The following is a 16,563-nucleotide window of genomic DNA, read 5'->3' on the forward strand; positions in this document are numbered from 1 at the left end:
CGACATGGAAGACACTGGCTGAGGTGCTGTAGATATGGTGGTGTACATGTAACAGATAAAAACCCCTGCCCTCATGGAGCTTGGACCTTCTGGTGATCTCTTTGATATTTTAACTGTACCCAGCTTTTGTTACTAGTTGATAATAATCTACTTAATTTTAAAGTTAATTTTAAAAGACAAAAATTCATTTCAAAATGAAAAAAGCAAAACCTGATCCATATTTTGCTTCCAATGATCCTTCTATACTGAAGAGAGATGCCAGTCAGGCTGAAAATGTGTGTGAACCAGAAAAAATAAAAGGGCATATTTAGTTGTCTGAAAATCAATATCCATTTATTTTTAATCACGTACTATCCTTCTATAGGAATACGATGCCAGTGAATTAGATATCTGCTTTGCCCATTTCCCCCTGCAGCAGTAATGCTTATTCTGATTCATCCACTCACACTGATCTGATCTGTACTGGAACCTAAAGCAGCTATTTTCTATAATTGGCTAAGGTATGTGGAACGTGATGAAACACTGACTGACTTAAGTAGGGTTGCAGGCAGGCCCTTGGTCCAAAATAACTAGTCATTTCACAATAATATACTCAGATAATTATGAGAAGCTCTAGTTCTTAGCAGGTGGGTATCAACTGAGGGTGACTTAGGTGTTCTGAGAAGGGCCTCCAAGGGTCTCTTCTTCAGGCTGGTCAGTTTCCCTAGGGAATTAACTCTAATCTCCTGCCTGAAGAGTATATGCCTGGATGCCATATCTGATAAGAGGAATAGGACTCCACCCCATCAGTACATCAGTTTTCACTTAAATCTTGGTTTAAGCATGATGTGTCTCATCTTTGTTCTCAGCCATGTTTCATGAACTTGAAACCAGAGCCTGCATGGTTCAATTTCTCCAGAGAATAAACCTCTAGCCTTTTGCTGAGTTGGGGAAGAGACAGTCATTTGGCAGCTGGAGGCTTAGGGAAAGGAACTAGAGTATCTGACTGTTCCCTTTAAGAATGTCATCTAGGGGACTCCCTGGCAGTCCAGTGGTTAAAACTCTACACTTCCACTGCAGGGGACACAGGTTTGATCCCTGGTCAGGGAACTAAGATGCCACAAACTTCAAAGCACAGCAAAAATAAAAAAGAATGTCATCCAATCCTTCAGAGGTATATAGGGCCTCCAGTTTCTTGACTTTTTCCAGAGTTCTCTGGTACAAGACAACTTACTTTTTTTTTTTTTTGAGGGTATTAAATCTTTTATTGATTACACATGATAATGGATGATACACAAGCTTCATTCCCATCTATAACTTTTATCTGGTACCATAATTCAATTTAGATATATTGCATAGGATGTGCCAACAATCATTAATAACCAAAAAAAAAAAAAACCCTCCATGACTTTGCATGGGTGACCCTTTTAATGGTGAACTCCAGGTCACAACACAGTAACTGTCAGTTCAACTACACCAAGGTTCTGAAGACAACAGCTTCTCCACCAAGCAAGTTGTAAATAAATTTCAAATGGAACCTGGCATCACCCTGAAGGAATTCTAACTTCACACTGTTGGGGTAGTTTACCAAAATGGCTTCAGAGTAGACTAACTTTACACAGCACATTAAAAAAAAAAAAAAAAAAGACATTTATTCAGCGTCATGATCAGACTATTACATTTAGCAATCAACAGCATGGGTGCAAAAAAAAAAAAATCTACATTAAAACCCTTTGTTGGAATGCTTTACACTTTCCACAGAACAGAAACTAAAATAACCTGTTATACAATTAGTCACAAGTACAGTCCTCGAGTTTTTTGCCCATACACATGAGTATTGTCTAAAACATGTCTTCTTTGTAGCAGCTAGGCCCTGCCACCACTGTGCTTGGCTGAGTTCACAAATCTGTTCTAACCTGTAGCTTCCCTGTCACTTCTCTGGCTCTCCTCTCCTGCTAAGCTTTGTTTCCTGGCAGTAATTAAAACCTTCTGCCACTGCCATAGCTACTGCTGCTGCTGGAACCACCATAGCCACCTTGGTTTCGTGCTTTGGCAAAGTATTGGCCTCCACCACCATAGGGGCCAGAACTTCTGCCTCCAAAGTTTCCTCCTTTCATGGGTCCAAAATTTGAAGACTGATTGTTGTAACTGCCAAAATCATTGTAGCTTCCACCACCTCCAAAATTGCTTCCGTCATTACCAAATCCATTATATCCATCCCCACTGCCACCATATCCGCCACCACCACGGCTGCCACCAAAGCCACCTCGACCACTGAAGTTTCCTCCACGACCAAAGTTGTCATTCCCACCAAAACCACCTCCACGACCACCACCAAAGTTTCCAGAACCACTTCGACCTCTCTGGCTGGATGAAGCACTAGCCATCTCTTGCTTAGACAGGGCTTTTCTCACTTCACAGTTGTGGCCATTCACAGTGTGGTATTTCTGAATGACAATTTTGTCTACAGAGTCATGGTCATCAAAGGTTACAAAAGCAAAGCCTCTCTTTTTGCCACTGCCTCGATCAGTCATGATTTCAATTACTTCAATTTTTCCATACTGTTCAAAATAATCTCTCAGGTGATGTTCTTCAGTGTCTTCTTTAATGCCACCAACAAAAATCTTTTTCACAGTTAAGTGGGCACCAGGTCTTTGAGAATCTTCTCTTGACACGGCCCTCTTTGGTTCCACAACTCTTCCGTCCACCTTGTGTGGCCTTGCATTCATGGCCGCATCCACCTCCTCCACCGTGGCGTATGTGACAAACCCGAAGCCTCTGGAGCGCTTGGTGTTTGGATCCCTCATTACCACACAGTCTGTGAGCGTTCCCCATTGCTCAAAATGGCTCCTCAGACTTTCATCAGTTGTTTCAAAGCTCAATCCTCCGATGAAGAGCTTCCGCAGCTGTTCGGGCTCTTTGGGAGACTCTGATTTAGACATGACGGCAGTGGAGGCGGGGAAGTCTTCAACGATGCTTTCTCGGTGGCGTCCACAGGCAGAAAGCGACAACTTACTTCTTGATGGGTAAGCTCTTAGTCTTTTTTGTTCTCTGAGGTATGTCAAGTTAGTTATCACTCATCCACTGGCTCTTCAGCTTCTAAAACTCTGTTGACATCTCCCCATTCTCTTTGCTCTTGTAGGTTTATATCTCTTCATCCTTTACTGTCACTTTAAGTAGGGGTTTGGGATACAGCAGAGATAAATGCATGTGTTCAATGCACATGTTTAACCAAAAGTTATAAAATTATTTCCTTATTCATTCAAAGTTGGTGATGGACAGGGCCACTCATGGGGTCGCAAAGAGTCAGACACAACTGAGCAACTGAACTGAACTGCACTGATTCATTCAAGAAATACTTTAAGGGCTTGACAGTGCACCACTGCAGATACAGCAATAAACTAAACAAAGACACAGTCTCTATCTCTCTGCAGGTAATAGACAGTCTAGGAGGAATCACGGACAACACACAAGTAATCCCTCGGGTGTTAAGAGAGAGACATTTAGGATGACACGGGAGGTTACAACAGGCAGACCGACCCAAGGCCAGGTGAGCATAAAGAACATGGGAAGGTTTCCCAAAGTAAACGACTACTGGCTCCACATCGACACATTTTCTACAGAAAAATTAAGCTTGTTAAGTCTAGTGGAGCAGCTTACCGGCGCTGGATCTGCCGTGCAAAATTGTTACTGGAAGCTGAGCAGGGAAACTGGACTTCACTATGCAGGGTAGCGTTCCGGAAGAGATCACAGAAGTTCTCGAAGAGCTCCAAAAGCTCATCTGATGTGTTCTCAAACACAGCGATCACCTCTGTTGTCACCATGTTGTACACCACAAAGAAAGACGCCTGCGGAAGGAGAGAGAGACCCAAGGGACAGCTGAGTATAAGACCTCACCTAGCATATTCATCATTTGGCTGAAAACTCAAGCTCCCCAAGTAAAACAAGCAAACACCTCCACTCCAGCACTACAGCAGCAAGTGATGCCAAGAGGCTCTGGAAGAGGAGGAAGCCTCAGTGGGCTTGAGCCATGGAGGGCCTCAGAGATGCCTGATTTCCCGCTGTACCTTGCTGCTGGAATTAGCTGCTCAGCATATATGTATAAAAGGGCTTTCAATCTTTCATTTCAAACTGTGTGCAGATTTAATATGTTTCCTTCCATGTGCTTATTCCCTACTTACGCCCCAACCCACTCTGAGATTAAAAACACTTTCCTAAAATGCCAGATTTAATTTTCCTTCCTGCTGAGAAAGTGATTTGCAGTCAGGAGCTGCCTGTTGGCAAATTATTTTCTCTTGTATGTGTATAGCAGAAAGTTCAATTTGGGGGCATTTCCTTTTCTCTCTTAATACTTCCAACATGCAGAGAGACATCTTAAGCACACCATGTACACCTAGGCAAGCTGTAACCAAGCGGGGAAGTGCTGCTGAACAAATGAAAATCAGAGAAGTGTTTCCCATTTCTTTCTTCATAAATGTTCTTTTAGCCAAGAGCATTTATAACATATGTTGGACATTTGTAGCAATTCAGGTCAGAGGGGGAAACATGAACAGCATTTAAATGCTACCAGTGGCAGAGTTACTGCTTTCTCTGAATGGGTCCCTAGGTGCCTGGTCATCTTCTCTGAACCTCCAGTGCTCTGCTCAGCTTAACAAGGAAGTGCCAGGTACTCCAAGTTTTTGTCACAGTGAATGTGGTAGTGTGTGTCTTCCACCAGGACTCTAGAAGTTTCCAGAACACTAGGATTAGTATTCAGCCTCCTAGGATTAAACCTGAATCTTCATTACCAATTTTTGGAGACATCTGGCCCACCTGTTTTACCAATAATTAGTCCTTCCCAGAGCTTGTATTACATGACTTTTGCGGTCACCTGGAAATTAAATTTGGCTGTAAATTAAAGAGGCTGGAGGGTAATCTGAGAATAATACCCATAATATTAGCAAGGCTTTGTGTTGAGGTACACTTTTTACTCATTAACCTTATTGGAACCTATCAAATTAAACTGGGGAAGGAGGCTGGAGGACAACGAGGGGAGAGTTTGGGTTTAAAGTTACAAATTCTGTAAGCAAAGTACAGAGCCCTAGTAATGTTGCTGGCTATGACTTACTGTAGCTGCCGGACATAAGGAGGTCATGTTTTAGTGAAGGAGAAAAGGATAATCTTGAATGAGGCAGTCCCAGACAACATACTCCTTCCAAAATAAAAAGGTAATTATAGCGCAAACCTAAATACAAGATGGACTCATGTCCTTTCTATAAACCTGGATGACTGATCACTTCAGGGCTTCACCAGGATCCATCGTGACTGTGTAAATACAGAATTACACTAAGATTTACTAACATTCCCATCAGGGCAGACTGGGAGATACAGGACAGGAGGGTACAGATTCAAGGGCTCTACTGACACCCTCTCACGGTGCCTGAGACGAACTGGATGCTCTCCCACAATGGCTCAATGGTGACTCCATCATTAATAGGGAAGAAAAAGAATTCAGAAAAAAAAAAAATCTCTAACTAAATTTATTATTCAGATCTCAATGGGCTTCCCTTTTGGCACTGGAAAGAAGCTGCTTTCCAATGCAGGATATGCAGATTGGATCACTGGGCCAGGAAGATCCCCTGGAGAAGGAAATAGCAACCCACTCCAGTATTCTTGCCTGGGAAATCCCATGGACAGAGGAGCCTGGTGGGCTACAGTCTATAGGGTTGCAAAGAGTGGGACAAGACTTGATGACTAAACAACAACCATTTTAGTCACCTCCCCTCCCTTTTGTTTTTTAGAATATACAAGGTATGATTCAGAAGAAAAATATTAGAAACTATTTTTCCACGGGTGGTTGCTAAGGTCTCAGGAGACTATTTCCTGTACAGTCTCTCTTAAGAGCAGAATCAGCTACAAGTCAATGAGAGAATCCAAACTCAGCTGACTGCAGTTTACTAGTTTGTTCAGCTGACTGCAGTTTACTAGTTTGTTCTGTTTTACATTTCCAAACTTGGATATAAGGAGACAATGTGGAAACAGGAGAATGATCCGGGGGATAGGGTGTTGGTTCCAAACTGGGAAAGGAATACTCCAAGGCTGTATATTGTCACCTTGCCTATTTAACTTATGTGCAGAGTACATCATGTGAAATGCCGGACTGGATGAAGCACAAGCTAGAATCAAGATTGCTGGGAGAAATATCAATAACCTCAGATATGCAGATGATACCACCCTTAAGGCAGAAAGCAAAGAGGAACTAAAGAGCTTCTTGATGAAAGTGAAAGAGGGGAGTGAAAAAGCCGGCTTAAAACTCAACCTTCAGAAAACAAAGCTCATGGCATCTAGTCCCATCACTTCACGGCAAACAGATGGGGAAACAATGGAAACAGTGACAGACTTTATTTTATCGGGCTCCAAAATCACTGCAGATGGTGACTACAGCCATGAAATTAAAAGATGCTTGCTCCTTGGAAGAAAAGCTATGACAAACTTAGACAGCATATTAAAAAACAGAGACATGACTTCACCGACAAAGGTCCGTCTAGTCAAGGCTATGGTTTTTCCAGTGGTCATGTGTGGTTGTGAGAGCTGGACCATAAAGAAAACCCATCACCCAAAACCCGATGCTTTTGAACTGTGGTGTTAAGCCGTGATCGTATGGTGGTTAGTACTCTGAGATGTGAACTATGGTGTCGGAGAAGACTTTGAGAGTCCCTTGGACTGCAAGGAGATCCAACCAGTCCATCCTAAAGGAGATCAGTCCTGGGTGTTCATTGGAAGGACTGATGCTGAAGCTGAGACTCCAGTATGTTGCCCACCTGATGTGAAGAACTGAGTCATTGGAAAAGACCCTGATGCTGGCAAAGATTGAAGGTAGGAAGAGAAAGTGGCGACAGAAGATGAGATGGTTGGATGGCATCACTGACTTGATGGACATGATTTTGAGCAAGCTCCGGAAGTTGGTGATGGACAGGGAAGCCTGGTGTGCTGCAGTCCGTGGGATTGCAAAGAGTCCGACTTGACTGAGTAACTGAACTGAACTATAAAGAAGTTAGGTCTCTCACTTGGTCAACAGTAAAGTAGACAGCTCCTCAAAGGGAAATGTCCACATTGCCCTGAGGTTCAGCATGGTGTTTCAACCCAAACATCTTCACGGTTTCTGTACTCTTAACACAACATCTTATTCCTACTTATGAAATGCATCTTCCCTATCAACATCTTTCACAGAAACTAAAAAACCCTCAGAACCTGCAGTCCTGGTAGATCAAAAACTTTGGCTTCCTTCCCATCTTATCACTGCTCCACAATCTACATTCCAGCATGTGGGCAAGGTCAGAGTAAAGTCATAGAGCTTAACTCTATCAAATGCACTGTCCCATTAGTTACAATCTAAAGATATTGTGAGAAAAAATAAATAAAGATATTGTGAAGAAGTATATTGATATCATTTAAATAAGAAAAAAGACTAGACTTTTTAGAAGATTTTCTTTTTTTGTATGGTGGGTTCATTCTCATTGCCAGAACTAAAATAGACCAATAAGTACAATCTTACACAAAACCAAGGCACTATCCATAGGGAGTCAAATCTTAACCTTAGAGCATCTGGGCTTCCATCTCCAGGGTACTGAAAATGCTCTGCAGAAGAATTAGGGTAGGGAACCTCCCCGGTGGTCCAGTGGCTAGGAATCTGCCTTCCAATGCAAGGGATATAGATTTGATCCTCGGTCAGGAAATGAAGATCCCACATGCCACGGGGCAAGCGAGATGCACCTGCTTGCTGCAACAAAGACCCAGTGCAGCCCCCAAAAAAGTAAAATTAAAAAATATATATACATATATATTAAAAAAAAAAGAAATAGGATAATATTCACAGGGTTGACTACCTATATGTCAATGGCTTGAGATTTAGCTTCCATTTGTGATGGCCGGATGGCATCACCAACTCGAGGGACATGGGTTTGGGTAGACTCCGGGAGTTGATAATGGACAGGGAGGCCTGGTGTGCTGCGGTTCATGCGGTCACAAAGAGTCGGACACCACTGCGCAACTGAACTGAACTGAACTGTCCAAATAAATACATGTGGCTAGAGAAAAATGGAGCTGTTTTAAGTTTGGCTGAGCCCTAGGGTAGCAAAATTCCAAGACCCACATAAAATGTGTTATTTCTGAGAGGCTGGCCACAGGCAAAGAGAGAAGCCTTCCCAAGGAGTCGGGAGGGGCGAAGGGCAGGACAGCAGCTCCTACCTGCGACGGATCTGTGACTCGCAGGGTCACCACGTCCTCACTGGTGTACTTGATAAACAGGTGGTTTTCATCCAGAAGCTGCATCTTCCACATGCGCAGCTGCCGCAGCTGGTCAAAATACTGAAAGAAGCGCCTCTTGGCCATGGCACTTCCGTCCTGCTCTGCCCGGCGCCACAGGTAAACTAGCAGCCGGTGTTTCAGGGAGTTAATGAAGGGGTCCCTGAAAGGGTTGGCCATGCCTGTCTGGCTGTCCCGCTGCACCTCGGGGAACACAGCCGACACGGTGAGCAGGTCGTCCTCGTAGCAGAAGCGGCCGATGGTCCTCACGTCGATGAAGGTGCCCTCGGGGGTCACCTGGAAGACGTGGATGGTCTGCTGCTGCACCGACAGGATGGCCAGGATGTTCTTATACAGGTACAGCCCCTGGTTGTGCGACAGGACCACCTTGTCGCACTTGAAGGTGCGCGTGTCACACAGGCGGCCGGTGTGGAGGTCAACGATGTGGAGGGAGTAGTCCTCCAGGGGGGACCGGGGGTTGGGGGTCACGGACTCGCTGTTCCGATACACCTCGTAGAAGGGAGGGTGAGGCTCGTCCGGCAGGTAGGCCGCTGAGCCCACGATGACGCAGCGGCAGTCGTCCGTGAAGAGGCTGCACTCCCGGTTCAGGTGCTCGCCGTTGGCCGCCACGTTGGTGATGTGCAGCAAGACAAAGAAGCGCTCGAAGAGCCGGCCGCGGATGTTGACTGACCGCTGGTCGTTGCCGTTGGCCAGAATCTCCCCCTCGTAGCCCTGCAGGAGGTCCTCGGCGGCCTGGCAGCCCTGGTACTCGTAGATTTCCAGAGACGTCTGGTCGGAAGAGAAAGCGATGAAGTAGCGTCCGTCAGGGGAGAACTTACGCAGGAAGCAAGGTGGCTTCTCCACGTTGACGACAGTGAAGTTGGGGAAGACATTCTGGTGGAACACCCGGACTTGGTGCCAGTGGGTACCTGCCTTGCCCGAGCTGATCCGCCGGCGTTCCAGGCGGTGAATGACATTTTGGTTTTGGATTCTTCGAGGTTTGATGGTGGAAACATGATGATCCATTATCACATCTCTACATGGAAAAGTAAAAAACAGAAGTCAAGAAAACAAAAACTTACCAAAACATAAATACAGATGACCTTTGCACAAGGCGGGGGTGAGGAGCACCAACCCTCTGCAGCTGAAAATTCGAGTATAACTTATAGTCGGCTCAGTATATGCGGTTCCTTCCTGTCCACAGCTCTTCCACATCCATGGATTCAAGCGATGTGCAGTATTGCAGTATTTACTGTTGGAAAAAATGCACACGTACGGGGGAAGGAGAGGGTGGGACGAATTGAGAAAGTAGCACTGACATACATACAGTACCGTGTGTAAAACAGGCAGCTAGCAGGAGGCTGCTATCCCACACAGAGAGTTCCGCCCGGTGCTCCGTGATGATCTAGATGGGTGGGGTGGGAGTGGGGGTGGGAGAGAGGCTCAAGAGGAAGGGCATATATAAATAATTATGGCTGATTCACACTGTTGTATGGCAGAAACCAATACAACATTGTAAAACAATCATCCTCCACTAAAAATAAAATAAAAATTATGAATGGCTTAAAAAAAAAATCTGTGTGTAAGCAGACCTGCACAGTTAACACCTGTGTTGTTCAAGGATCAACTGTGTATACACAAGTCAAATACATTTCCTCCATATACCCTGGGCGGAGGAGCTCCCAAGATGACGGCGATTGGCATTTCTCCTTCCCAAGTTACAGTTAGTAAGTGGTCCAGATAGCTTTGAGTCTATCAAAACTCAATTTTTGAGGGAAGGACCGAATTCTCTAGGAAGACCTTTGAAGCATGCTCAGCTGTTGGGAATATTCAGAAGAACAAACCTTCAACTACATCAAATTTTCTCAGTGTAAACACCACATTCAGAGTGTAATTCATATAAAAAACACATTTACTGAATGTTAAGATGTCCATACTACCCAAAGAATCTACAAACTTAATGCAATTCTTATCAAGATTCTAAAATCATTTCTGGCAAAAATAGAAAAATTCATCCTAAAATGTACATACAACCCCAAGGGACCCTAAAACACAATTTTGTAAAAGAACAAAGTTAGAAGACTCAGACTTACTGATTTCAAAAAAGTGTGGTACTGACATAAGATAGAAAAATACACCAAATGAAGAGAATTAAGGTCTGAGAAATAAACCCAAGTCTTCCCTAGTGGCTCAGACAGTAAAGGGTCTGCCTGCAGCGCAGGAGACCCAGGTTTGATACCTGGCTTGGGAAGATCCCTTGGAGAAGGGAATGGCAATCCACTCCAGTATTCTTGCCTGGAAAATCCCATGAACAGAGGAGCCTGGCTGGCCCCAAACCATGAGGTTGCAGAGTCAACATGACTGAGCATGTCATGTCAACATGCTCACACACACACACACACACACACACACATAAACCCAAGATTAGAAATTCAGAGAACACCAAACATGATAAACCCAAAGATTAATCCATGCCCAGACATATCAGAGTCAAACTGTGAAAAACTAAAGCACAAAGTAAAAATCTTGAAAGCAACCACATAAATGACACATTTCCCACAAGGGAACAACAATTCATATACCTGTGGATGTCTCATGAGAAACTACAGAGGCCAGAAAGAAGCAAAGCAACATTTTTAAAGTGCTGAACCAACTATCTGTCTGATCATTCAAATCTCAGCCAAATAGCCACTCTTCAGTTTTTCCCTGACTACCTTACTTAAAGTCATGCCTTTTTCCATCCACATCAATCTGCTGTTTTACCTTATTTTATTTTCTTCAGCCCTTATCACTTTCTGAAACCATTTGTTTACTTTTTTAGTATCTGTCTCCCCACACTGGACAGCAAGCAGGGGCCTTGTCTAATTCCTTGCTGAATCTCCAGCACCTAGGACAGCGCCTGAAGCACAGCAAGTGCTCACAAATAGAAATGAATGGAACAACATTTGACAAAGGTCGTCCAGGATAAACAACACATTAGGTAAAATAAAGAAGGAACATTTCAGAAAGAAGGTAGCTTAAAAAATACACTTAAAAAGAGTGTAGTATGGTACACTTGGGAAACACAATTCCAAGTGATTAGAACACAGGAAACACGGTGATAAGAGAAACCTAAAAAAGCAGATTGGAGCCAGTAAGAAAATACTTTGTGTGCCACGTCATGCAGGTTAGTACAGGTTTTAAGCAGAGGAGGGGCTGAGTCAATCTGTACCTTAGCAATAAAAACATACAATGAGAATTTGTTTACATTCTGCCCCCTGAGCTTTGAAGTGCCTGGGGTAAGTATATGCACTATCTGTGCTGTGCTTAGTCGCTCAGTCATAGCCGACCCTTTGCGACCCCATGGCCTGCAGCCTGCTAGGCTCCTCTGTCCATGGGGATTCTCCAGGCAAGAATATTGGAGCGGGCTGCCGTGCCCACCTCCAGGGGATCTTCCCGACCCAGAGATCGAACCCATGTCTCCTGTATTGCCAGGCAGATTCTTTACCACTGAGCCACCAGGGAAGCCCAAGAATACTGGACTGCATAGCCTATCCCTCCTCCAGGGGATCTTCCCAACCCAGGAATTGAACCAGGGTCTCCTGCACTGCAAGCGGATTCTTTACCAGCTGAGTTAGTCAAGTTAAAAATGTGCATACTTCTATGACTAAACAAAGCAAGTTTCTCAAACTACTAGTCACAATTCATTAATATAACAAAAGACTGCAAACCACTGCTTTCAGGGCAAATCTAGCTTGCCTGTTTATTTTTATCGAAGCACAGTCATACCCATTTATTCACAAGTCGCCTATGGCTGCTTTTGCTTTACAAAGGTGTAGTTGACTTGTTAAGACCAAAGACCACACAGCCCACGAGCTTAAAATCCTGACCTAGAGAAATGTCTGCATGTAGATAACACGAGACATATACAAGGATGTCTGTAGCAGGTCTGTTGGCAACAACAAAATCTTGACAATACTCCAAATGTCCATCAAAGTAGACTAGCTAAAAAAAAAACAACAGTAGACTAGCTAAATTCATCCACGCACATTCATGCAGGGGAATCTTTTTGTTTTATTTATTTTTTGCTGCACCATGAGCCTTGTGGGATCTTAGTTCCCTGACCAGGGATTGAACACAGGCTCCAGCAGTGAAAGCACTGAGTTCTAACCACTAGACAGCCCGGCAGTTCCCCCCCGCAAGCAATGCATTAATGCACTACAGTCATATATAACAACATAGACGAATCTCAGACACAGTGTTGAATGAAAAAAGCAAGTTACAGAATACATACAGTGTGATTTCCTTTATATAAGCTTCAAACAATTTCTAGCTAAGAACACAAACACATATGGCATATAATTAGAAACAGTAAAGGAATTACAAACATAAGGTTCAAAAGTGGTTACCTTTGAGGAAGTTTAAGAAATGGGATGGGAGTTAGGGACACCCTGGTGGCACTCTGAAGTGTGTATTTTTTTTTTCTTGAATTAGCATTCATTGTACTGTTACTCTTTTAAAATTACATGTGTTTTTTTAAGTAATATTTGTGCTTACTCAGAATTCTTCTTAATTAGAAAACAATCGTTGTGAAGGGAAAACAGAGGTAGGACAATAACATGAAGCCTGAAGCGCACAAAAATGCAGACCATGAGAGCCTGCAGAACTGCCAACTTGGCTCTGACTTTCTCAGCAGACAAGGCACAGGAAAACACAGTTATAAACTACACTGCCAATAAGATAGAAACTTAATAGCTGCTTGGAAGAAGCACAGAAATTCCCAGCACTGAATTTAAAAAAAAATCGCTCTCATGAGTTTTCTAAAAGGATTTTGGCATGATTCAGTAAGCAATATCCTCCACTTCTGAGCAAAAATAAACCATATTGAGCTTCACACAGCTACTCCTTTTCACCATGACACAGTTCACCTGCACATTTTGATACAGTATGTTCCACAAAACATACTGGTAAGGTTTAAGCATTTTAAAATACCAAGTAATGTACAAAACTACCTCACTCACTCCCTGTCCAGGACATCTTTGCCACTTGCATCCTTCGAACCCAAGATGGGGGCTGGAATCAGACAGACCAGCAGGAGATGAGAGCCAAGTACGGCCCACGAATGGAAGAAAGAATAGGCGTTTGACACCGTCTAGCAGACTAACTGGCTTCCCTGGTTGCTCAAAGGTAAAGAATCCATCTGCAGTGCAGCAGACATGGGAGACCTGGGTTCAATCCCTGGGTCAGGAAGATCCCCTGGAGGAGGGCATGGCAACCCACTCCAGTATTCTTGCCTGGAGAATCCCAAAGACAGAAGAGCCTGGTGGGCTACAGTCCATAGGGTTGCAGAGTTGGACACAACTGAAGTGACTGAGCATGCACAGCAGACTAACCACAAATAACTGAATCAGATAAAGCATACCAGTTGTTTGACTTACAGTCACAGATCATGTTAAGCAAACTAGATGCTTAATTCTTTAAAAAAAAAAAAAAAAAGTATATATTTTGAATAGTCCCACCTTAAATTCTCTGATTTGTCTTTTAAGAGAAAAGCCACCAGTACTGTGATGGGGGAAGAGGGGTAGGGTGGGTGGAGGTGAAGGCCTGCTAGCTTCAGCTCCAAGTTGTACAAAAAATCCTCACTTAATTTCCTAACCCTCTCTCTCTCAGTATGTTCTCTACCCGCTCCGTATCTTATATCGCACAATGACAGTTTTTAGAGAGATGGTGGAACTTGGTCTTCTTCAACCTGTCTCGTTATTCCAGTTATAAAGTACACGCTCATAAAAACTCAGACAATATAGAAAAAGTACATAATCAAAGTCCCTTCCAGTCAGAGTAGGAGTTACAAAAAACGTTAGAATGACTTATGATACTTTTTCCAAAAGCTGACCCTCTACCCTTCCCTTACTCTAGTTAATGGCATAGCCACTCACTCACCTGCTGCCAAAGGAACCGGAAACCTAAGAGTCTCCCTTGGGACCTCTTTCCCTCAGCCGCCACACCTGGTCAATTAGTCCCTGAACTCTGAAGCTTTCACCTCCTAAACTGTCCTCTAATGCTCTACCTTCTTTCTATCATGACCAGGCAGCACCCTTACCCAAAATGTTTGTAACTTCATGTCTACATCATTGCAACCACTCCCTAAGTGGTCTCCCTAAATTCCTGTCCGCTTCCAATCTGCTTAACAACCAGAGCAATCTTCTCAATATTCATTCCTGATCACATCCTTTCCCCTATGGATTAAAACAAGTATTGGATTGGCAAAAAAAAAAAAAGATCATTCAGGTTTTTCTGTTACACCTTGTTTTAATCCGTGTGCCGTGCTGTGCTCGGTCGTTCAGTTGTGTCCAACTCTGCAACTGCATGGACTGTAGCCCACCAGGCTCCTCTGTCCATGGGATCTCCCAGCCAAGAATACCGGAGTGGGTTGCCATGCCCTCCTCCAGGGGAATCTTCCCAACCCAGGAACTGAACTCGGGTCTCCCACATTGCAGGTGGATTCTTTATTGTCTGAGCCACCAGGGAAGTTCCACAGGGGAAAGAAACAAACTTTTTGGCCAACCCAGTATCTTCCCATTGCTCTTAACATAAAAGATCAAAATCCTTACATGCCTTCTCTTTGCCCATTTAATCATTTCTTTAACAGGTGGTCCACCTCCTGTCTCTGAACCTTGGCACATGCTCTTCATCTCAGTCTAAAAAAAGCTCTTCTCTTCAATTCGCCAAGTTAACTCCTATTTCAGACATCAGCCGAATCATCACTTCCTCAGGGAAGTCTTCCTTCACCTTCCTATCAGGTATGCCAGTCATAGCTCACCTTCATTAACACTCACCACACTTGCAACTTCATCTCTGCATTTTACTTGTCTGTGGCACTAGATGGCTTCCCAGGTGGCTCAGTGGTAAGGAATTCAGCTGTGATGCAGGAGATGCCGATTCAATCCCTGGGTCGAGAAGATTCCCCCGGGGAAAGAAATGGCTACCCGCTCCAGTAATCTTGCCCGGGAAATCCCATGGACAGAGGAGCTGGGCGGGCTACAGTTCATAGGGTCATAAGAGTCAGACACAACTAAGCAACTAAACAACAAATGGCACTGGCTCTAGATGGTTAACTCCTGACCAGTACACAAACATTATATCCTGTAAGCCCATCATGGATTTGACCCATTGTAAGCCTCGTTTTCTCAACGTTCTTTACCAACTCAAATATCCACAGGTTCTGTTCCCTCTACCTAGCAGGTATTTCCTCTGGCCCTTGCCACATTTTTCAAGTTGCAGCTTGAGTGTCATCTCCTTCAGGAGGTCTTCTCTGACCACCCTGGCTGAAAGGGACCTTTTTCTCTTTCCCATTACTTTCCCTGTTTGTGTCCTTACTAGTCATTGCCATAATGTGAATCTGTACTTTCGTTTGCACAGCTGTTTAATGTTCGACTCCCCATAAACTCTCCAGAAAGGAAGTAACCATGCCTACTTTAGTCACCTTAGTTTTTTCAGAGCCTAACATTGGAGCTGGCCCATAACATGCATCTGTACGTTATCAAATGAACGAAAGAAGAAAGCCTAGCTGAAGTGGCCACTAATTCATGGTGCGGGTACTAAGGTGGGTACCCGGCTAGGTCAGTTTCTCCATGCGGGCAGGTGCACGTAACCCTCTATTCTTTCTGACGGCTTCCTAAACGGGAAGGGGACACCTAAGGGCGGGCACACATGCCCAAGGGGGCGCCCCCGGAAAGAAAAGCCCGGGGCGGGGCCTCAAAGGGAAGAGCATTCTAAGGGGGGCGGGGGCCGCAGGACCTAGGCATCATGCGGGGAGGGGGCAGCCCCATAGCGGTAAATCGAGGAGAGCCTCGGGGAGAGCCTGACGGGCTGAGAGGTTGGAACAAGGAAGGAGAAGTCCTCACCTGTCCGGTCCGGGATCAAAGGGCTGGGGCAAGGGACACCCCGGCCTGCTGGGCGCGCGCCGTCCCCGGCCCCGCCCCCGCCATGCCTTGGGACCCGGCGCCCGCAGCCGCGGGCTCTCGCTTCCGCAACCTACCGGAAGTGCGGCGCAACGAGAAAGGAAGTGGGGAGAGCGCGGCACAGTCCAGCTGGCGCTAAGGGACGTTACAGCGCACCCTGGTGCCCGGAGGGGGGAGCTCGCAGTCAATACAGCTCCAATGGCTGCGAAGGAAAAATGGAACCAGGCACCCTAAACATTGGAGGACTGATGCTGCAGCTGAAGCTCCAATACTTTGGACACCTGATGCGGACAGCCGACTCATTGGAAAAGCCCCTGATGCTGGGAAAGATTGAGGGCAGGAGGAGAAAGGGGCGACGGAG

General features: G+C 44.8%; 2 protein-coding genes across 5 annotated transcripts in view; both read right to left on the reverse strand.

Moving 5' to 3' along the window:
- The window catches only part of DET1 (DET1 partner of COP1 E3 ubiquitin ligase), a 33,224-nt gene extending 16,949 nt beyond the window's left edge, over nucleotides 1–16,275 (reverse strand). For all 4 annotated transcript variants that reach the window (XR_009695396.1, XM_061158663.1, XM_061158661.1 and 1 more), the window contains exons 1-3: nucleotides 16,146–16,275; nucleotides 8,206–9,298; nucleotides 3,640–3,827 (exon numbers count right to left, since the gene is read on the reverse strand). Coding sequence is in view for 3 of the 4 variants with exons in the window: in XM_061158663.1 (XP_061014646.1) it covers nucleotides 3,640–3,827; nucleotides 8,206–9,288 (1,271 nt within the window). In the remaining variant the exon portion in view is untranslated. The remainder of the gene's footprint in view (nucleotides 1–3,639; nucleotides 3,828–8,205; nucleotides 9,299–16,145) is intronic.
- On the reverse strand, nucleotides 1,385–2,998 carry LOC133067765 (heterogeneous nuclear ribonucleoprotein A1-like). Its single transcript, XM_061158664.1, has one exon. The coding sequence runs from the start codon at nucleotides 2,919–2,921 to the stop codon at nucleotides 1,959–1,961; it is 963 nt and encodes a 320-aa protein (XP_061014647.1). The 5' UTR covers nucleotides 2,922–2,998; the 3' UTR covers nucleotides 1,385–1,958.
- Nucleotides 16,276–16,563: the final 288 nt, after the last annotated feature.

The sequence above is a fragment of the Dama dama genome, chromosome 13, assembly GCF_033118175.1.
Source record: "Dama dama isolate Ldn47 chromosome 13, ASM3311817v1, whole genome shotgun sequence".
Taxonomy (NCBI): Eukaryota; Metazoa; Chordata; class Mammalia; order Artiodactyla; family Cervidae; genus Dama; species Dama dama.